The sequence below is a fragment of the Melanerpes formicivorus genome, unplaced genomic scaffold, assembly GCF_026170545.1.
Source record: "Melanerpes formicivorus ecotype bairdi unplaced genomic scaffold, bMelFor1.0.p_v2 SCAF_67, whole genome shotgun sequence".
Taxonomy (NCBI): domain Eukaryota; kingdom Metazoa; phylum Chordata; class Aves; order Piciformes; family Picidae; genus Melanerpes; species Melanerpes formicivorus.
In genome coordinates, this window is record NW_027142419.1 from 3,686,295 (window position 1) to 3,708,442 (window position 22,148).

At 53.3% G+C, this 22,148-nt stretch overlaps 2 protein-coding genes across 5 annotated transcripts; one reads left to right on the forward strand and one right to left on the reverse strand.

Moving 5' to 3' along the window:
- The first annotated feature begins 1,373 nt into the window (after positions 1–1,373).
- On the forward strand, positions 1,374–11,234 carry LOC137453519 (claudin-16-like). 2 transcript variants are annotated; one of them, XM_068162836.1, is made up of 6 exons: positions 1,374–1,530; positions 4,039–4,160; positions 4,959–5,061; positions 5,919–6,083; positions 6,217–6,408; positions 9,651–11,234. In XM_068162836.1, exons 2-6 carry the CDS (start codon positions 4,047–4,049, stop codon positions 9,671–9,673), a joined length of 597 nt encoding a protein of 198 aa, XP_068018937.1. In that variant the 5' UTR covers positions 1,374–1,530; positions 4,039–4,046; the 3' UTR covers positions 9,674–11,234. The 2 variants fall into 2 exon arrangements, with proteins under 2 accessions (XP_068018937.1, XP_068018936.1); XM_068162835.1 differs by lacking the exon at positions 9,651–11,234 and adding an exon at positions 6,957–7,210.
- Positions 9,265–18,856, reverse strand: YBX1 (Y-box binding protein 1). Of its 3 annotated transcripts, none has more exons than XM_068162833.1 (8): positions 18,537–18,856; positions 18,110–18,173; positions 14,496–14,529; positions 12,553–12,642; positions 12,060–12,362; positions 11,601–11,683; positions 11,228–11,504; positions 9,265–9,635 (listed from the first exon to the last, which is right to left on the reverse strand). In XM_068162833.1, exons 1-7 carry the CDS (start codon positions 18,691–18,693, stop codon positions 11,258–11,260), a joined length of 978 nt encoding a protein of 325 aa, XP_068018934.1. In that variant the 5' UTR covers positions 18,694–18,856; the 3' UTR covers positions 9,265–9,635; positions 11,228–11,257. The 3 variants fall into 3 exon arrangements, with proteins under 3 accessions (XP_068018934.1, XP_068018935.1, XP_068018933.1); XM_068162834.1 differs by having other exon boundaries at positions 9,265–9,640; positions 11,228–11,492; positions 18,537–18,855; XM_068162832.1 differs by having other exon boundaries at positions 9,265–9,640; positions 18,537–18,855.
- Positions 18,857–22,148: the final 3,292 nt, after the last annotated feature.

Here is a 22,148-nt window from a genome sequence, read left to right on the forward strand (position 1 = left end):
ACTGCCAAGAGCCCCCACAGCTCACGCCCACAGCTCAGTGCTGTGCAGGATTATCCAGGAAAGAACTGAACCAAAACAAACCTGAACACGCCACCACCCCTCCCCCCCACCTCCCACCCCCAAGTGTATCTCTGAAATATAATTAATGGAATGGAAATTAATGGGAATTGTAGTCAGCAGGGGCAGGGAGGGGATTCTGCCTCTGATGCACTCTGCTGAGACCCCCCCTGCAGTGCTGGGGCAGCTCTGGAGTCCTCAGCACAGACAGGGACCTGGTGGAGCAGGTTAGAGAAGGTCACAGAAATGCTGGCAGGGCTGGAAGCCCTCTGCTGGGAGGCCAGGCTGGGAGAGTTGGGGTAGTTCAGCCTGGAGAGAAGGCTCCAGGGAGACCTTCTGGTGGCCTTTCAGTGCTAAAAGGGACTGTGTAGAAAACTGGGGACAGACTTTTGAGCAGGGCCTGTTGTGACAGGGGACCTAAAAGAGGGAGATTCAGACTGGAGAGAAGTGAGAAATGTTTGACACAGGTGAGAGCCTGGCCCAGGCTGCCCAGAGAGGAGGGGGATGCCCTACCCCTGGAACCACTGCAGGGGAGTTTTCTGGGGCTCTGAGCAACCTGCTCTAGTTGCAGATGTCCCTGCTAGCTGCAGGGGAGTTGGACTAGACAGCTAGGGACCTTTAAAGGTCCCCTGCAAGCCCTTTGATTCTATGATTCTGTGGCTCCAGGAGAGGATGGGGTAGCGATGCCCAAGCGCCGCGGGGCACGGCTGGCGCTGGGGGTGCTCGCAGGGTGCACGGACTGCAGGGTCTGTGAGACAGAGACAGCAAAAGTAGGGTTTTCTCCCAAACAGTAGGGGATCAGGCAACAAACCTCAAGTTTTTAGGGCAGTGCCAAGTGCTAGGCAGATGGCATACCAGGTTCCAGGGTCACATAAATGCCCTCAGAGGCTGACAGGTTACCTGCAGCACTGCAATCATGATCTCTTGTTTTCCACATCAGGGGAATAAAAGAAGTGTTAATTATTGGCTGCCTGGCCAAAGGGTTTTAAGGATGCTCCTCTCATTTTAACTTCTTTCTCCAGCCACTTCCACCCTTCTGACTCAGTTATATGGGGACCCAACGTATCTTAGGCCACTCACTCCTAGGAGGCAATTAAAAGGTCTAATTAACCAAGCTGGGACATTCCCCCAGGACGCAGAGTCGCCCGCCTGGGGAGCGCTCCCGGCAGGCTCCCACGGCTTTCCCCACGTGGTGTTTTTGGAGAGGCTCCATTTCCAGCCCATTACCGTTGTAACCACAGGGATGCCCATCAGGCTGTGGAGAACAAAGCCCATCTGACATGCCTTGGAAAAACCTTAAATACCCCAGCACAGGCCCTGGCTGGTGTTGCATTCCCCAGCTCCATCAGGTGGGTCAGGATCAAATCCCATCAGTATTTGAAAGTCTTCAAGAGCCGTATCTCCAGCTCCAGTCATTGGTGACAAAGACTTTTGCCATCTTCCCACCCCAGCAAGGATGAGCCTGTGGTGAAGGTAATTCTGCCTCTCCCCCCAAGCCCCTTTTGATCCCTGGTGGGATCCAGGTCTGCTTTGACTGGGGGCTGAGGGCTGCTTTCTTTACGGCTTTTTTTGGTTGGTTGGTTGGTTGGGTGGTTGGGTGGGTGGGTGGGTGGGTGGGTGGGTGGGTAGGTGGGTTTTGTTCCTTCTCATGTAACTCAAATGTCCAAAGAGATTTTCTTCAAAGGCTCCAAAACAGCCAGGGCCTAGTGGAAAAATCCAAAGTTATGGAGAGTTAGCTCAGGAGATTCAAAAAGGTTGTAAGCTGGGTTTAAGAGGCTGTTGGAAAGGAGATGTGGCACAGACAGCTGGTCAGTGAGGTGGCTCAACAATAGAGTTCAGAGGGTCATCATCAGTGGGCCAGAATCAACTTGGAGGCCTGTGGCCAGTGGTGTTCCCCAGGGGCCAGTACTGGGTCCAGTTTTGCTTCATCAATGACCTGGCCGAGGGGATTGAGAGCACCCTCAGCAAGTTGGCTGAAGATACAAAACTGGGGGGTGGCTGAAACCCCTCAGGCTGTGCTGCCACCCAACTAGAGCTGGACAGGCTGAGACCTGGGTGCAGGCAATCCTCATGATGCTTAATAAGGACAAGTGCAGGGTCCTGCCCCTGGGGAGGAATAACAGCAGGCACCAGGCCGGGTTAGAGGCTGCCCTGCTGGAAAGCAGCTCCACAGAGAAAGACCTTGGAGTGCTGGGGGGCAGCAAGTTCTGCATGGGACAGCAAAGTGCCCTTGTGGCCAAGAGAGCCAATGGCATCCTGGGGTGCAGCAAGAAGGGTGTCTCCAGCAGGTCTAGGGAAGTTCTTCTACCTCTCTACTTTGCACTGGTGAGACCACACCTGGAATAGTGTCCAGTTTGGGGCTCCCCAGTTCAAGACAGAGAACTGCTGGAGAGAATCCAACAAAGAGCCACGAGGATGCTTAGGGGACTTGAGCATGTCCCCTATGAGGAGAGACTGAGCCCCCTGGGGCTGTTTAGTCTGGAGAAGAGAAGACTGAGAGGAGATCTCATCAATGTGTATAAATATCTGAGGGGTGGGTGTCAAGTGGAGGGGGCCAAGCTCTTTTCAGTGGTGCACAGTAGTAAGGCAAATAACAAAAGGTTCAAACTTTAACATAGAAGATTTCACAGTCTCACAGTATCGCCAAGGTTGGAAGAGACCTCAAGGATCATCGAGTCCTTTACAGTGAGGGTGCTGGAGCCCTGGAGCAGGCTGCCCAAAGAGGCTGTGGAGTCTCCTTCTATGGAGCCTTTCAAAACCTACCAGGATGCATTCCTGTATGGACTACCCTAAGTGATCCTGCTTTGGCAGGGCAGTTGGACCTGAGGGACCTGAGGTCCCTTCCAACCTCTAATATACTGCAATACCGTGCTGCTAGTAAGCTACCCTGGGTACAGCGGAGCACCTCTGCTATGGGGACAGGCTGAGGGAGCTGGGGCTATTCAGCCTGGAGAAGAAAAAGCTCCAGGGGGACCTCAGAGCTGCCTGCCAATACCTGAAGGGATCCTACAGGAAGGCTGCAGAGGGACTTTGCATGTGGGTGTGTGAGACAGGACAAGGGGGAATGGTTTGAAGCTGAGGCAGAGCAGGGTTAGACTGGAGCTGAGTTCTTAAGTAGGAGGGTGGTGAGACTCTGCTCAGGGAGGCTGAGACTGTCTCCTCTGTGGGGGTGTTCAAGGCCAGATTGGGTGAGGCCTTGAGCAGCTCAGTCTAGTTGAGAGGTGTCCTTGTGTGTGGTGGGGAGGTTAGAGCAGATGAGCTCTGAGGTGTTGTCCAACCTGAGCCACGCCAGGATTCTGTGATGAGTAAAGCTGATGGAAATGCTCAGAAGTGGGGTGAGTGGTAGCTCTGCTCCCAGCAACATCCCAAGAGGATATGTGGTGGGAGGTGCTGCACACTGAATATGGGGACCACAGGGAAGTCTGTGTCATGCCACATGTTGGGAAGCATCTGGCTCAAGGTCACAAACACAGTGATGAAGAGTCAGGACCCTACAATAATTAACCACTGCACCTCAGAGACCCACCCAGTCCCCTCAACTAACCCACTCTGGAAACTCCTCTGCCCTGAGGGCTGTCACAGCAGTTGGAACTTCAGGTGGTAAAATATTTAGCATCTTGGGTTGCAAACCACAGCAAAGAGACATTCATGTCCAGGTTTTGGAGACAGGATGCCCACTGCTCTGAGGTGGGATGGTAACTGGCTCAACAACAGCAATGGTCTGTTTGTGAGAGAGGAGCCCCACACCTCCGCTACAGGACTCAAAGAATTCTATAGGCTGTGTCTGCAGGCAAACCTGGTGCACCAACCTTGCCTAAGGGTACCTGAGCATTTTGGCAGCAGAAGGACCATGAGGTGGAGCCCAGATGACTCACAGTGATCCAGGGGACACTCTGGCCTAGGTGCACTTTGTCTGTTGTGAGTCAGGGATCTGGGAAGTGGCCAGAGCTGAGGTGGGAGGATGTCTCTGTGCCCTTGCAGGTTACCCCATGAGTGCAGCCTTGCAGATGATGGCTTTCAGTCTTGCTCTCCTCTCAGCCCTCTTCCTGCTCCTTGCCACATGCACCGACTGCTGGATGGTGAATGCTGATGACAGCTTGGAGGTGAGCAGAACAACTTCAAAGTTAGGAGCTGGGAGCGAGGTGGGTGCCTCAACATCCGTGGGGTTGCACCATGTCTCCATGGGCATGGAAAGGGAACATGATGGGACAAGTCCACTGCTTTCTACCTGAGTTGGAGGATTAGGAAGAGTGAGAAGTGCTGAAGCAGAAGGAGACAGAGAGCAAGGTGTGAGTAGAATTGTCAGGGTTAGAACAGACATCAATCAGTTCCTCCAGTTCCAACCCCCCTGCCATGGGCAGGGACACCTCACACCACAGCAGGTTGCTCACAGCCACCTCCAGCCTGGCTGCAAACACCTCCAGCCAGGAGGCTTCCACCACCTCCCTGGGCAGCCTGTGCCAGGCTCTCACCACCCTCATGGCGAAGAACTTCTTTCTGACATCCAGTCTGAATCTACTCATTTCTAGTTCTGCTCCATCCCCCCCAGTCCTATCACTCCCTGACACCCTCAAAAGTCCCTCCCCAGCTTTCCTGCAGCCCCCTGCAGATCCTGGAAGGCCACAATGAGGTCTCCTGGGAGCCTTCTCCTCTCCAGCCTGCACAACCCCAACTCTGTCTGTCCTCAGAGCAGAGCAGCTCCAGCCCTCTGCTCATCCTCGTGGCTCTTCTCTGGACACCTTCCAGCACCTCCAGATCCTTCTTGTAATTGGGGCAGAGAGTCATAGGGACATGTCCAGCTGCAGTGAGGAGAGGCTGAAGATTTGCTCTGCTGGGGTACTCCTGGGGAACTGGGGTGGGGTTTGGTGCTTTTTGCCTGACTGCCTTTCTCCTGCTTCCAGGTAAGTCACAAATGCCGGGGGCTTTGGAGGGAGTGTGTCACCAACATGCAAGATGGGGTAAGGACCTGTGACCAGTATGACTCCATCCTGGCTGACCACCCAGGTGAGCTGGCACGGCCTAGAAGTGTTTCTTGAACTTCACAGCTGAATTTCACTCTTTGCTTTTCAAGATGATCCTCATCACAGTAGTTAGCAATGCAGGTCAGGCTTCTCTTGGTCTCCTGTCCCATCGGCATGGCTCAACAACCCATGGCACAGCCTTCTCTGCCAAGCAGTCACCAAGCAGGAGACAGACCCATGAAGCTGTGCCCAGGTGCAGCTTCTGTCTCCCATTGCGTGGTGGGATTTGCAACCCCACCAACACTGCATGCAGGAGTGAGGACCATTCTCACCAGCCAAGGACTTGAGTCCTCAGCCTACAGAGTCACAGCATGGCATAGATATTTGTCCTGATCTGCACAGGGCACATCAGGCACTGCACAGAACTCTTGTACAAGGTGATGACATGGGACAACCCAGATTTGGGCTGGGGAGAGAGGAACCAAGAGTCAGTGTGCATTCAGTGGGAGTGCTTTGGGGAAAAGGCTTTCCAAGGTAGTGTGACCCACACCAGCTCTCTGATTTTCCATGCTGTTCAAAGCACCAGCAGCACAACTTGGAGGGAAAAAACCCAGTATGGACAGCAGCATCTTCTGCTCAGTCTGTGCAAGGTCTGAGTATGCCACGTGTGCTGACTTCTGCACCTTAAGCTGCTTGGTGTCTTGAGTTGGGCTAAAAGCAGGCTTGTGAAGTCCTGGAGCACTTTGCATATGGCATGTGGCAAGCATGGAGTTGGTGAGTCCCAGTGTAGGTATCTCCTACAGCCATGGTGAGCAAGCACACAAGCAGCAGTCTGAAGCAGGGAGACCAGTTCCTCTGACCATTCCTCAGCCTGCTGTTTTTTTCCCCCTCTCTGCCCAGTGAAGATTGTGGTGACACGGACCTTGCTGATCACAGCTGACCTCCTGGCTGGCCTGGCTTTGGTCACCTTGCTTCTTGGGCTTGACTGCATCAAGTTCCTCAAGGAAGATCCTTGTGTCAAACTGAAGATGTGCTACGGGGCTGGTGTCATCCTTGGCTTTGGCAGTGCGTGGCTGGGGGAATTCATGTTCGATAGGGACTGGGGGGAATGCCAGCAGCTAGGGGCAGCCCCAGATGGGTCTTGGGGAGCTTGGGAGGAGTTGTGTGGCCCTTTCTTAACTAGCCTCATTCCTCCTAGGTGTCCTGGGTCTTGTGGGCTCTGTGTGGTACGCGGTAGATGTCTATGTGGAGAGGGCCATGCTGGTGTCACGCAACATATTCCTGGGCGTCCACTACGACTTTGGGTGGTCATGCTGGCTGGGGATGGCTGGCTCCACAGGCTGCTTTGTGGCTTCCATCCTGCTAACTTGCTGCCTCCATTCCTGTACAGGTCAGTCTGCTCTGTCCCACCTCATCCCACCTTAAGTAGACTTTTGCCCTGCAGGAATGCACATGGGGTGAAGAACCAGCTCAGAGGGTCCAGCTTGATCAAGGGAACTCCTGTGTGTCTGGCCTCTGCTCCTTGGCAGGGAAGGCTGGGTCATACTAGGCAGGACTGGGTTGAGTAATGCCCTGCTAAGGCCTTTAAGGGCATGAAGGGGGCATAGAAATTTGGGACCCTGAGGTCCTGGAAGTAGCATTGATGACTACTCAGAGCAGTAGCCATGTTGGAGCTGTATCACTGTGACCAGCCAAAGCCTGAGCCAGTGGCTGTTAACAATACACTGGTGAAAATCTGGTCCCACCATCAGGGACACACGGCAGGTGATGCCCCACCAGACATCATCTCCACCCCTGATGCCCGATCCCACTGGTGGAAGTCGACCCCACAGTGCTGGCAGGCTGAGTTCATCTCTCCTGCAGTGTCCCCTTGCTGTGGCACCCCCCAAGCCTCCCTGCTCTGCCAGGCACAGCACAACCCCCACTCCTTTCTGGCAGATCCCAGCAGCCAATGGCAACCCCAGAGGCTTGCACAGCCCCAGGGCCGAACAGCCACCAGCCAGATGTACGCCATGGACTCGCGTGTGTGATGGGCAGCAGCACCCCCCGCAGTCAGCCCTGCTGCTGGACACTCTCTCCACCCTGCCTGGCCCCATTAAAGCACTACTACCTGAACTGGGATCTGTGTCAGCTGTAGTATCAGTGGCTGCAGAAAAGCTTAGGGGCTGCAGAAGTCACCCACAGAAGGTGTTTTCCCCCACTTAGAGCCGGGTTTCATAAACATAAACTCCAGAAAAAGTGTTGCTTTAAGACACCCCAACTGCCCCGGGGGAGCTGTCGGGACACTGAGAACAACGGAGTGTCTCTGACACGGGAGGGGTTTCACAGAAAGCATTTCTGGAGCAACACTGACTCCACGTGCCTGGCAGCCCTGGCCACACACAGCGGCCCGGCCGGGAAACCTCCCCCAGGCTGAGCAGCCCGGCAGCGGGAGGAGGTCCTGTGAAACCTGCAACACTTACTAGTGACCTCACGGAGGCATCAGCGGAAGAACGCTGCAGCAACAGAGGTTGAGCACACGGAGGTGAGGCAGGGAGATGCTCTGCCTGCAAAGCTGGGGGTTTCAGCCTACACAGCCCAGGAGCTCTGTTTTCCAAGGGAATTATTTTTTGCCTTGCAAACCATTAGGAAAACAAAGCAGGGCCCAGGCTCACTGCCGGCAGGCACCGACTGCTTCCTGCTTGTGCTCATCTCTTGCTTCTCACCCAAAGGCTAGCCCGCAGAAACCACACCCCTGCAGGGAAGCTCCCCAAAATGAGGTTTGTGGCACCAAGAGGCAACAGACCAAGCTCCTGGCCCAAGCAGATCCTGGAAGCAAGTCTCTTTCTCTGGGGACTTTCAAAGCCCACCTGGATGTGTTTCTGTGTGGCCTGCCCCCGGTGAAGCTGCTGTGACAGAGGGCTTGGATTTCATGATTTTTCTTCCAACCTCTAACATTGTGCAATCCTGCAAAGGTGCAGGAGACTCATGGCAACACTTCGGTAGCCTAGGCAGGATCCAAGATACCTACACACAGCAGAGGAGCTGTAAGGTCCTCCCAAGCCATCCATCCCCAGGCAAGGCTAGGAACATCATCTGTAGTGAAGCTGAATGGAAGCCAATCTGTGGCTTTCTCTCGGCTCCCTGCTTTGGGTGCGCTACAGAAACACCCCTGGCCAGCTGCTCTGTCCTGAGGCACAGGAGCAAGCCTGTCACTGTCATCAGCACTGGCTCATTTAGTAAATTACTACCAAGTGTGCAAGGCCAGTACTTTTCCCCAGGGACCCAAATAATGAAGAACTCTGATCACTAAAGCTGCAGGACTGGAGGTTTGCTGTCAGTGGTCCAAAGGATGGAGCCACCTGGAGGATGGGCAGACAGGAGTATGCAAGAAGGTTTTCAGCAAGCAAACCCCAGCCCTCAGTGTGTCCAGTGGCTGCCACTGGAGCACAAGGCAGAACAGAAGTAGCATTTGCACCACACAAGCACAGAGCTTGCATGCAGGAAAGCTCTCACCAGCTGCCAAACCATGTCCTACCCTCCTGTGCTCTTCTTACTGGTAAATGGTGCTGGGAGAGCACAGCACCACAGACTGAGGAAGCAGCTCAGATGCTGGTAGAGCAGCTCCGCTGGCTCTCACTGGCGTTGCTGCGAGGTGCAGCTCTGTGTTCCTTCCCCCCTAGTGCGACAGCAGGCGCTGTGGCTGGTCACTGCAGGAACACAAGGAGCCTCTCACCACATGAAGGCTCCAGGTTCTCCCACACCTGTCTGGAAGCAGAGTGGCCCTGCAGAGGTGGCTGAACCAGTCCTGTGCACAACCAAGTCTGCCATCAGGCTGCTCTCATGTTCGAGCCCAGATGTGAACCTGCATTTCCCAGGGTTTCTGCTCCCCCCAACCCCTAGTTCCCCTTCCCACACATCAGGAGCAACACCCCCAAGAACTTGTGCAGCCCCTCCCTCGCTAAGACATCACAGACTGTGTTCCAAGCATCCCAGCACACTGCCAGTGGCCAGGCTGGGAGCTGTATGTGGTTTGGTTGTTTTTTTCCCAAGCCCCCTCACATAATGCAGGTTTGTGAGGCCCTATCCCTGTGGGGACGAGGTTGAGCAGAGCTCTTGGGAAGGCACTGGATGGACAACAGCACCTCCCCTCTTCCCCCTGTGAGAGCCCAGACTGACCCCAGCTGCAGTCAGTCCCCCAACAGCCATTGCCCTAAATTAACCCCTTCCCCCCACGAGTGGGCTCAAAACAACCAAGCACACACAGTTAACTCCTTAAGACCTTTATTAAGAGATGCTTGCAGTTTGACTTGAAAAAATCAGGTGTCTATTTCATACAAATTAAAAATGAGGTTCTTAAAAATCTCAACTTGACCAGATATGAAACAATTTAAAAACCTTGAAAGGTATATTGAGAAAAAACAGGCTTTTAAAAAACGTGTTTGTCGTTTCCAAAAGGAGACTTCTTTAGGTAAAAATAATAAAAACCCCATGCTGCATAGACAATGCAGAGAGTTCTAGCAATCTGGTCAACAGCAAAAAGCAAGCACTTAAGGTCTTCAGTTCCAATTCTTTTGTTCATTTCTTATTGCTGGAATTTCGTTTTCTTCTTCGTTTCTTATGTCTTTTCTTTGATGACTAAACTGGAAAAAGGAAAAAAAAAAACAAAAGGATGATCAGGCAAGGTGTGAGGAGGGGGAACCTGGCTGTCTGCAGTCACCACTTCCCACGGGGGAATTCTGCCTTTCCTACACACCCAGGAACACCGACCCTGGATCGACACCGACCTCAGATCAACCCACCAGACTCCTACCATCTGTGACCAGAACTGCCACCATCAACACGGAAGTGCAAAGTCATCCAGAAAGAGAAGATCTCTAATTCAATGCAAGCCCCCCACCTCCAAACCCTGATGCCTGTGGTGTGCTGCTCTGACAGGCTCTGTGGGTACACAAAGCTCTGCAAATGCAGACGGGAATTCCAGGGCACCCCTGGCTGGGCACAAGAACTGAAGACCTTGAGAAGGCAGCTGCAGAGCAGATTTCTACCTGTGCCTAGCACAGTGTGCCCTTGGAACATCACTGCCCAGACCACAGAAACTACAATTTATCCCTCTCCAATACCATCAACAGACAAGACAGAGCAACCAAGTGACAGCACAGTGCCATCCTCAAGCCCATGGCATTAGCAATTCATCCAGTGGGTGTGAACCACTCAGGATACAACTAAGGTTGGCATCCAGCACACAGAAGACACTGCAGCTTGGAGAGGTATCACGTAATTCACCTGCACCAGAAACCCAGCAGCACCCAAGCCAAGAATTGAATCCTCCCAGCTGGGGGAGATCTGTGGCCACTGCCCACACCAAGCTCCATGCCCAGCTCCCTGCTCATCCCATTAATGTCACCACCACAGCCTAATGGCTTCCTTCTGTACGCCTGCCCTCCAGGCAATGAGGGATGAGTAGGACACAAGGAATGGTATAGGAATGCTGGTGAGAAGACACAGAGAGAGGAAGGACAGAAAAGGGGGGCAACCAGGAAAAGTGCAGAACAAGTGAGTCCTGGCAGTGGAAACACTCCCAGATGAGCAAAACTAGCCATCAGAAGACAGCACCAGACACAGGCTGTGTCACAGCCAGTCCACCTCCCAACAAAAGCAAGGTTTTCACACTGCCCTTCACACCATCCCCCCCCCCCCCCAAGCGGCAGCTACAACCAGCACCACAGCACTCCAGCCCCTGGTACCTAAGATACTCCACGCAAAGAACCATCTCTGCCACTGCTTCCAGTACTTTGTTTAAATAGAAACTTGCTAGATAAAAACTGATAGGCTCCTGCAAATTCTCTATCAGCTTTCTAGGGGTGAACACCAAAGGTCTCAATGCTGCTCACTATCTCTTCAGGACTGAGTGCTCAAAGCTCAGGTGCTCACAGAGCCAACGCCAACCACAGGACCCATTTCTCCTGGCTGCTCTCATCACCACACCAGCACCACTGGAACGACTGTTTCTGGGTAAACACAGACTGCTGTGAGCCTTGACTGCTTTTCAGATGAGCAGTGCTCTAGACAGAGACTCCATCAGCAACAAGAAAGCCTGCAGTCCCGCTCCATCAGCACCTGCACAGCTCAGCTGCACAGGCCTGCCCCCGAGGGCCACCAGCGCAGTTAGCAGAGGAGGAGCGCCCCCAGCGTGTGCAGGACAGGGAGCAGCCAGGCGGGGCACGCACCCGGAGGATGGTCGATGGTAAAGCCGGCGTTTACTCAGCCCCGCCCTGCTCGGCCTCGGGAGCGGACGTGTTCTCAGCTGCTGGTTCGGCTGCCTTCGTCTCTTTGCCATCTTGTGGTTTAGGGTTCTCTGGGCGTCTGCGTCGGTAGTTGAAGTTACGGCGGTACCGACGTTGAGGTGGCTGCTGACTTTGGGTCTCATCCCCTTGATTCTCTTTATCTTCCTCGTTCCCATCCTCCCTAGGCTGTCTCTGACGAGGAGGACCCCTGAAAGTCAAACTAGGCTTTAACAGTGCAGCATCTGACCAGCGCCATGTTCTGCCTCTGCTGCTACGAGGCAAGGTTTTACAGAGACAGAGCTGATCTGCAGCATACCTGCGGAACCGTGGTCTATAACCTCGATACATGTTCTGCCTGACTGGTCTGCCTTGTTCTCCTGCACCCTGGTTGTCAGCACCCTGGAAGACACGAGGCAACAAACTATCTCTGCCACATGCAGAAGCCCACAAATGCCACACCCCCCTCGTCAAGTTGGGAGGAACGTGGGGGTTGTTGGGTGAAGTTCCAGGTGTAGAAGGTGGGCAGTGCTCTCAGTGCACAGAAGCAGGGCCACACGAGGCACAATTTGTGTTTTTCCAGTTAATCACAGAGAAGTCAACACAAATTCAAACCCTTTCCCTTTTTCAAAGCTGTAACATTAAGACCTTCAGTTTACCAACATCCACTCTGCTGTTTTGTCCTGCTGTCAAACCTTACCTAAACCATCCCAAGTAGCTACAAAAACTTGCATCCCATCACCCTGCTCCTCAGCCAGCCAGCTGAAGCAGACCTTACCTCCACTATCTCTCCCTGTACAGGAGGGTTGGAATACTGTGGTCGACGCCCGTAGGGCCTACGCATATAGTAAGGTGGGTACCGCCGCCTGCGGTAGGGACGGCGTTGCTGGGCTTGGCCTTCTGGTATGTTCTCTGCTCCTTCGTTCTTTTCCCCACTCTCACTGTTCTGATAGTTCTGCTGGTAGTTGCGTGGAGGACCCCTGCGACGTGGGTATCGTCTGTAATGGTTACGGTCTGCTGCGTATTTGCTGCCTTGCACTGGGACTCCACCAGGACCTGTAACGTTGGCTGCCTCCGCGCCCTGCACAGCACCAAACAGTTACAGCAGAACAGGGCTCAACACCCAGTCACCATGTACATGCACACTGCCAAGCAATGGAGAACCATTCATCCCCACAGCTGTCAGCAGGCATCAACTCACACCACAGGCATGGCAGCAGAGCCTGCAGCCCCGGCTTCGTGCACAGCCCAGCCCCCAGAGACGTCCTCACCTTTTCTCCCTCAACCACATCAAACTCCACCGTCTCGCCATCTCCTACACTGCGGAGGTACTTCCTGGGGTTGTTCTTCTTTATGGCAGTCTAACAACAGAGAATTGCAGAATTAGGTCCAGGCACAGCATGAGAATGCCACTTAGCATAACTGAAGACATTTTCTTTTAAAAAGCATTAAGGAACTTGAGTATTTATGATCTTTGGAGGAAGACCTGGACTCCTGAAAAAGCAATTAAACCTCTGTGAAAAGCCAGGAAGCCATAAAATGCACCTGCTTACTGGAGTCCTGGCCCATCTGAAATGTGCACCAGCTTTGACTGGAAACATCTGTGAACACTGTTTGCAAGCTGATAAAGCAGTTTGGGCACAACCCACCAACCCACCCCTGCCATGCAGCCTGGCCACAGCACGGCCGACCAGCTTGGCACTGAACACCCCCACAGCAGTTGTCTGTTCCTCTGAAGCGCTGATACAGAGCCCTCTTTCCAACCACACACCCAGCATACCCTGTACAGCCCAAGCTACACAAACACAGCCATGGCCATAAATTAAACATTTCTGCCTGAGGCTTCCACCACCATCACTTTGGCCACAGTATTGACCAATGAACCACAGACCCACTTCAGCTGTGTACTGTACACCGAAAGATCACTTCCGAGGGTGTCAGCACAAGACGAGCCTCTGTATCTGCATGTTAAAAGGACATCACCAGAAAGCAGTGAATGTTCTCTGCTCTTCAGCAGTGGACTGTATTTTTGACAGCTGAATTCCTACTCAATAGGCTGTGCTCTCAGCCACACTCTGCTTACCAAACACTGCAACTGAACAGTAAAGCAAGTGTAACAACTTTATAGAATACCAGCAACAGAATCTGAATTGAGCAAACTCCCAGCTGAATCTCAGCCTATACAACAGCAGCTGAGTCCAACAGCTCTTCCTGAGAGCTTGATGTTGAGGATGGCAAAAAGTATACACAGCCATAACGCCTAAAGCAAGTTGATTTTTTTCAGATTAGACTCCTAAAACTGGTTTTATTGTGAAAACTATTAAACAAATCACTGCCAAACTCTGCTATTAGAAACACAGAGAGCGTTTACCAGTCCAGTCTGACCGTTAGCTCAGGTCATTTACAGGTAACCCCACCTGCAAATTGAGTACTGGAGCCTGGAAGCCTGTCCTCAGGGCAAGTATTATTGCCTCAGTCACACACAGTGGAGTCACTTGGCCTTTCTCCACTGCCCATCACTAACAACCCTTTCTAAACAAGTGCTCCTTCAGGTAATTCAGACGTGGCACAAACAAGGAACAGAGCTGGCAAAAATCAAACTCAAGTCAAAGCACTTTCCAGGGGTTATTTTTTCCAGCAGAATACTCCTCACTTGAAACAAAACAATGCACTGGCTCCTTGCGGGTTGCTTCACAACAGGAGACATGGAAGCTGCTGACCATGGGCTGGCAAGTCAAAGCTGTGGGCTAAGGCCAACCTGCCCCACGAAATAGGGCCCAGCCTCACCCTGGGCTGGCTCCCAGAGGTTCCCATGCCACTGTCCCTGACAGCTAGGCCCATATACCTGTTACATGGACAAAGTGCCTAGTCAAGTGTTTGCAGACTGTCACTGAAAGCCTTAAGCAACAGATTCTCTAAGTTTTGCCTAAAAAACCCTCACTGACATTGCATCCCTGTTACAAGCAATTTCTCCCCCTGCTGCAAGCTTCTCATTTCACTTTACTTCCATTTAACAACTACGCAATTCCACCAGGCAGCTTAATTGGACATCCAGCAGGCCTCTCCAAGCCAGCTGAGCACACGTGCAGACATCAGCACCAGCCTACCCAACTCATCATATCTATGTCCTCACAGATACCCCAGGATATACACTGCACAGGTCACGCACATGGAGTTTCAGAGGTGTTAACCTTCAGTTTCAGGGAAATCTTACCTGATGGACAAACACATCTTCCTTGGTATCATTCCTGCAAGACAATGAAAAATTTAAATTCACGTGTGAAATTCACAGTAAATTAATAAAATCAGTTCTTTGGGGTGGGTCAAAACATGGGGTCAAGCTCTAGGCATCAGCCCCCTCAACCCACTCTCAGCTAGTCCCTTACTTAACTATTTAAGTAAGGAGTTAGCACTCACAAGGTTCAGAGCACAGAGGAGTCCAGAAGTTGCATGCAACAGCCTCTCACACACTCCTCTCTCACATCTACCATCTGAAGATCAAACACCTGATAGTGCCTAGTCAATCATCCCTAGTAGCATTTCATGTGGGAGACCAGCTATGGAAACCTCTGAAACAGGCACTCGTGTGACCTCTCCAGAGAGACACCTTCTCACCCTTGATATTGCCTTCATTTAGGGAGCAGTACCACCAGCTGACCACTGAAGACAGCTTAGTCACACTGTAATTGTGAGCACAGCAAATAAAGGATTTGGGTCTGTACCTACAGAGATCCAAAAGCATCCCTCCATATGACCATGATATAGCTTCCACAACACCCTGCTGCAACCATAATACAGCACTAACTTAAGTCAGCAAAGTTTCTGTTCTGCAATTACAAGGTACAGCTGAAACTGTGTCCAAGCTGCCCACTCACAACAAAGTCAGCCCTCGAATCTTGCACTAGGTCCAGTGACTCTTGCTGCAGTGCTTCCTTACTCCATGGGATGGTTTGAACAGTAATAAAGTGACTTTTACTTCTTAGAATGGCTGGTTAAAACACACTGCAAAGGAAGGCTGTGTGAAAATGGGCTCAGAACTTGAATGCTTAAAGCTATGGGTAACACAATAAAGAATTACTTTTTCCTCTGAAGATAAAGCCAGGTTTTCCTTACCGCTGGCTTTAAAACACGAGAATAACTAAGACTTTGCCAAAAGCTTCATCCAAGCCATGGTGCTTTGGGGGGGCAGCACCAGTGGAAACAAGGCACCTTGTTTCCTCAGGGAATTGAGGCCTACAGGCCTCTGAGGTTACTGGAGAAAGGCAGTCAAAAGAGCACACAGCAGAACGAGCTGATCATCACCAGGCCGCTTACCTCCGAAGCTTCACAGTGAGGCACCCAGAAGCCCCCGCACAGCTTCAGCCAAAATACTCTTCTTGGCTCTCTCTTACCACTAAAATACTCTTCTTGGCTCTCTCTTACCACTAACAGGTTTCAGTACTGGTGCTCAGCACCTTCCTTCATTCTGCACTGACAAATGGCGATAGGAAGGGACAATGCCTATGTGTGGCTCTGCACTCCTGCCCAACATCTTCACATCATCAGATGCTTGGTTCTAAAGTCCTTCTGAAAACGTGGCTTCCGTTGAAGAGGACAATGGGGTTTCAGATCAGCAACTGACTGTCACAGAGCTCAGGGGGTACACACAGTTAATTAAAAAAGGACATCAGCTGATTTTAAACCTCAGCACCTGCCACATGGTCTGGACACGGCTTTCCAGCAAAAGCACAGCTAGAAGCATCAAGAGTGCAGCCACCTGGATGGAGTAACACGAAGTGATGATCTTCTCAAACAAAACTTGAAATGCTACAAAAGAAAGCCCTGCTCTGAAGGCCTAACAAGCCATTTAGCTTAGTTGTGCACTAAACCTGTCCCCTCAGCTACCTAAACCATAACACTACAGGATACTAGGAAGGCAAGCAAACACTAAGGAAACACCAGTGTTCAGCCCAGCAGGGCACTAACCACAAAGCCAGGTATCAATGTGTGGCTGCAGTTATGGCAAGGACTAAGTCATCAGCCTGCACATTCACTTGTTGTTTTGCTAACTCCAAAACACAACTGACAGACACTCAACTTCCAATCCAGCATTTCAGAACAGAAATGCCCTTCAAACATTAAAAATCCACAGGAAACACTCCAAGTTAACATGCAACTACACCAACACTACATTTTCATTCCCAAACTATTTTCAGCTGTAGACAGTCCTGGCTGAAGCAAAGACAACCAAGGGCAGGAGCTCCAGTGAAACTTCCCTCACAGCAAGCCAGAGCAATTCCAGAGTTCAGGAAATGTCCTCCAGTTTGGCTCTCAGGCTGTGGCTCTAATCTCCTGATAAGACGAGATCATCCTGGGTTTCTCATTAAAAATGGCAACCTCAGGGATTAAACAGCTGCCAAATGCATGGCTGGGAAAGCCAGTGGATGTCTTAACTAGCTGCTGTCGCTTCCTCCCTTGACTCACACTAGTGAGCACTTCCACTAGCAAAGGAAGTGGGGAAAAAAAGCCTTCCCTGGAGGCAGAGTTCCTGGCCCATGACTTTATACGCCTTTACAAAAGTCAGCAAAGCCAAAGCTTATAGCATACCTCAACTACACAACACTGAACACTCAATTCTGCACAAAGAATGCAAACTGCAGACTCAGAGTCAAGTTCTCAAAAGCTGCTGGCACAAAACCAATTAAGCAGCTTGGCATACCCTTAACATTGGGTTTAAAGGTAACACGGTCTTTAACAAGCAGCAGTATTGAAATTGAAATAAAACCCCCACTAGAAGCACCAGTGTCTACACCTCCTTCCCTTAAGAGAGGCTCCCAGGGCATCAGTCAAATTCTGAAACCGTGGGTGAGGCACAAGGCAGGTAAAGAGAAAGGTGCTTTGGATTATGGCCTCTGCAAAGCAACCTGTGGGGAGGCCTCCAGAACTAACAAGCCCCCCAGTGATCCATTTTGCCAGACTGGTTTGCAGCACAACGCCAGGACTTGTCCACCTACATAGTTACATAGTAACATTCGGGGTTGGAAGGGACCACAAGGATCATCCAGTTCCAACCCCCCTGCCATGGGCAGGGACACCCCACACTAGATCAGGCTGGACAGAGCCTCAGCCAGCCTGGGCTTAAACACCCCCAGGGACGGGGCCTCGACCACCTCCCTGCACAACCCATTCGGGACAGCTCTGCTGATAGGCCAACTTTAAGTATTTATGCAAACATTTAAGTGCTTTCTCCCTTGAAATACTGCCATAAAAAGAATCTTTCAGGCACGTACTTCCTGAGACTCCTTTGTACACTCAGCGTGTGCTGTACAAACGTGCATTTTGCTCTGCTCCCCATACCTGCAGGGCTTCCTCAAGAGAGTGTGCTTGCAATTACCAAGTGCTCACAGCCGTGTGTGCTTGCACTGATGTGACCGAACCTCACGCAGGAGCTTAAGCAAACAGTTTGTGCACTAACAGCCAGCAGACTCTTGCGACCTTAAGAGCTGAAAAATAAAACCACCCACCGAACCAACCCCAAAACTCAAGCCACCATGAAAAAAACCACGTAGCAAGTATGGCCTCTCAAAACAGCCACCAGGCCAGCGGGGCTTTCGCCAAGACTCAAGCACTGAGAGACAGCCAAATAAAAACCGACGGGAAGAGACCTGCCGAGACAGCGGCAGGACACACCGGCACATCCTGCCAAGTGTCACCAAGTCCCCGCTGCCCTCCAGCCCCGCGGCAGCCCGCGTCACCCAGCAACGTGCTCCGCGTCGGGCCCCAGGCCTGCAGAGCCCGAGCAAACGTCTTCCCCCCGCGCCCGCTCCCCGGCGCCCCCTGGGCCCTCACCTGTTGATGAAGCCGTAACCGTTCCTCACGTTGAACCATTTCACTGTTCCCAAAACCTTCGTTGCTGAGGAGAGGGGCGAGAGGCGGCGGCGTCAGCGCGGCACGTGGCGGGGCGGCGCACACAAAGGCCCCGCGTGGCGGACATTTTGAGCCGCCCCGCCCCCATCCGCCGACACGCGGGGCCCGGCGGCGCGCGCGGGAGGAGGAAGAGGCGGCGGAGAGCGCCCAATGGCCGCGAGCGAGGGGGCGCGCGCCGGCGGGAGGCAGCGCGCGCCGCCCCTCAGTGAGGGGGAGCTCGCGCCGCCCCTCCGCGATGGCGCCCGGAGGAGGTGGGGGGTCTCGCGCCGCCGCCGAGGCCTCCCGACCGCCGCGGACGTTCCCCCCCCCGCCCCGATTCCCGCAGCCCGGCCCCCGCCCTTCCCCTCACCGATGACCTTCTTGTCCCCGCCGGCGGGAGGCGCCGCCGAGGCCAAGCCGCTGCCCCCGTTCCCGGTGCCGCCGTTAGGCTTAGAGTCGGCGGGGGCGGCGGGGGCCGCCGCGGGGACGGGGGCGGCGGGCGGCTGGGTCTCGGCCTCGCTGCTCATGGCGGCGGCTGTTCGGTGCGGACGGTGGTGGTGACTGGCTGTTTGCGCCGCCTCCCGCGGTGTGATGGTGACTGAGGCCGGCCGTGGGGGGGCTGCTCCCTGTTCCGGGCTCGCTGAGCTCCGCTCTCCGCTCCTGATACCGATCGAACTGGCCACAATGGCGGCCCGCACCGGCTAGCCACCCCGCGCGCCCCGCCCGCGAGCTACGCTATTCGCCTCCCGAACCGCCCGTTAAACGCCTGGAGAGCCCATTGGCTTTTCCTCGCGCGGCCACCGCCCCCTGTCGGGCTTCTATTGGTGGTGGCACCTGTCTCTCTGCAGCCACCCGCGCCCATTGGCTACTCCGGCCGCCGCTGCCAGGCTCGCTTTTCTCACCGGTCTCCCCGAAGTCTCCGCCCCCACGCTCTGGTTGGCCGCCGCCGCCGTTCCCACCCCCAACGGGCCTGGCCGGGGAAATGCGCGGGGCCATGTGGCAGCGGCTGCTCCGTTACCTCCGTTACCTGTCGTTACCGGCAGTCGACACAACGACCGCCCTGCCAGCCTTTCCCCTCGCTTTAAAAACACGGGGAGAGGGGAGCGGAACAGCCCACGCGCTTCACGAAGCGTTAATGAAGGGTGGGGAATGACGGAGCCGGAGACTCGGAGGACTCGGTTCCAACGCCATAACCTGCGGTTAAAACACTGCCTTGAACTTCCTGGGGAGCTGGCCTAACTCCCTCCGCGGCTGCCGGTGGCCCAGTCTGACCCGTCCTGGGGAGCAGCTCAGCCTCGTCTCCTTCCCAGCCCGGGGCAGGCAGAGGTCCCGAGCCCTGTGCCTCCTGGTGAGGCGGGGAAAAGGGTCTGGGCTGCCCCTGCACGACTGGGACACGATGACGGGCTTCAGGGGCTCTTCATGGGCCATGCAGGCTGTAGACCTGGCTGTGAGGTCTCTTCAAAGTTTTGTCTTTAATTAGCCATCCTTCCTTCTCAGCATAGCTTCCCTGCCAGAGGGATGGGGAGACTGTGAGGCAACTCCCCGAGCCCTGCTCCCCGTCCCCAGGCAGTCAGGAAGGTGTCACTGCTGTGCTCTTCATCTTAAGGGAAGTCTTTTCTAATGATGACCTTTCACCTGCTCTTTCCCTCCACGTCTTCCATCAATCCAAATGATCTCTCCTGGATTATCCAGTGTTCATGTCCACCATGTTACTTCCCTTGAGCACTTAAAAAATACAGAGGTTGGCCAGTGAGGCCCAGCCCTACCCTTGGCTATGTCATTCCTCCTACATAAGAGGAAGGAAAGGTCACCAACAACCACCAAGGTCTCTGGGAGCTGACCCATCACTCCACCCTCTTTGGGGTAGCGTATCCCCTTCGTACCAGCCCTTCCCCTAAGTTAGTGTGACAGATAAAAGGCAGGCACCTGGTCTCCCCCCTTATACCACAGCCAGGTGAGAGTCCTGGATGGGGCCAGGGTCAGCCGACCACAGCTGGGGTTATGGACACAGGCCTTGCCACTCTCTCTTGGTAACTTCTCCTTGAGATCTCCAACTTGGCTAATGGAGGAGAGAGCTTTAAAACAGTAACACAATTCCACAAGGGATCCACAATATCACTGTGACCTTGAAACCACAATGATACCAAAACTGCATAATGCTCAGCATGTCCATTGAGAAGGTGATGTTAAACTATAGTGGCAAAGAGGGAATCTACCACGAGGGACCAAGCTGGGCAGAAAACTTCAAATCTCAGTGGTGAAGCCTTTGAGGATGTCAGGGCCATGCACCTACAGCAGAAAATGTGGGCCACCTGATGACTACTCACCATGGCAGTTGTTTGGAGGGGGAAGATGATGACACAACACTGCAGGGCACAGAAGCTAATCTCATCCTCAGATGAATCTCTCTCCTGTTGATCTCATGCATGATGGGGTTGCAGTTGTGTTTCTGGTGGGGGCAGACCAGGTTGGAATGGGAATGGGATGGGATGGAATGGGATGGGATGGGATGGGATGGAATGGGATGGGATGGAATGGAATGGGATGGAATGGAATGGGAATGGGATGGAATGGGATGGGATGGGATGGAATGGGATGGGATGGAATGGGATGGGATGGAATGGGATGGGATGGAATGGAATGGAATGGGATGGAATAGAATGGGAATGGGATGGAATGGGATGGAATGGAATGGGATGGAATGGAATGGGATGGAATGGAATGGGAATGGGATGGAATGGGATGGAATGGGAATGGGATGGAATGGGATGGAATGGGATGGAATGGAATGGGAATGGGATGGAATGGGATGGGATGGAATGGAATGGAATGGAATGGGAATGGGATGGAATGGAATGGGATGGGATGGAATGGGATGGGATGGAATGGAATGGAATGGGATGGGATGGGATGGGATGGAATGGGATGGAATGGAGTTAACCAGGTTGGAAAAGACCTTCAAGATCATCGGGTCCAACCTATCACCCAACACGATCTAGGCAACTGAGCCATGGCACCAAGTGCCTCATCCAGGCTCTTCCTGGACACCTCCAGTGATGGTGACTCCACCGCCTCCCTGGGCAGCACATCCCAATGGCCAATCTCTCTTGCTGGGAGGAGCTTCTTCCTCACCTCCAGCCTGGACCTCCCCTGGCACAGCTTGAGACTGGCTCAGTTGGTAGTGCATAAGACCCTTAATGGGAAGGTTGTGAGTTCAAGCCTGCAGTGGGCAGTAGTGTCCTCCCTACTCTAGTCATGAGGTCTGTGGTGACAGGTTGGACTCGATGATCTTTGAGGTCTCTTCCAACCTTAGTGATACTGAATACTGAATACTGAATTAAGAGGACTTGTTACAGACAGCATAACTGAAGGTTGCAGCTGGAAAGCTGAAACTGTGCACACTCAGCATCAAGGAGCAACATAGCCAGATATAATTAACCATGGGAACAACTTTCAGGGAGGCTGTAAGGGATTGGCTGGTGTTAATTAGTTTGGGGAAGCTCTGTGACCCCTGCTTTGCAGGCAGGGTGACAAGCTGGTTGCAGGAACGTGAGTACATCAGGCTGGGGAAGTACTGCTGAGGCTGGACCCAGAGAGGAGCTGGATTCCCTGTTGAAGACGGGTGGTGAATTTGGGTACCCACAGCCAGAACCCCAAATCCCAGCTCTGCAGCCAGCAGGCACAGCAATGTGAGCTGCACAGAGCCAAGCTCCTGCCTAAACCCCACAGGAAGGGTCATCTGGGCACACTTCCTGAGCAGGACCAGCATCTGAGTTTCTCTGGTTTTGGTCATCTCTGACAGCAGTCATCTGAGTCCAGTTTTTAGCTCTCTATTGGGAATCTCCAACCTCCATCTCACAGGGAAGAGCCTTCTGTGAAGTCTCTCTGGGGCTGGACAGGAAAGGGCTGGTGGGGTGTGCTTTGTGTGTCTTTCATCATTTGGTGTTCTGCAGGTACAAGGTGAGATGCCTTGGGCTGGAGA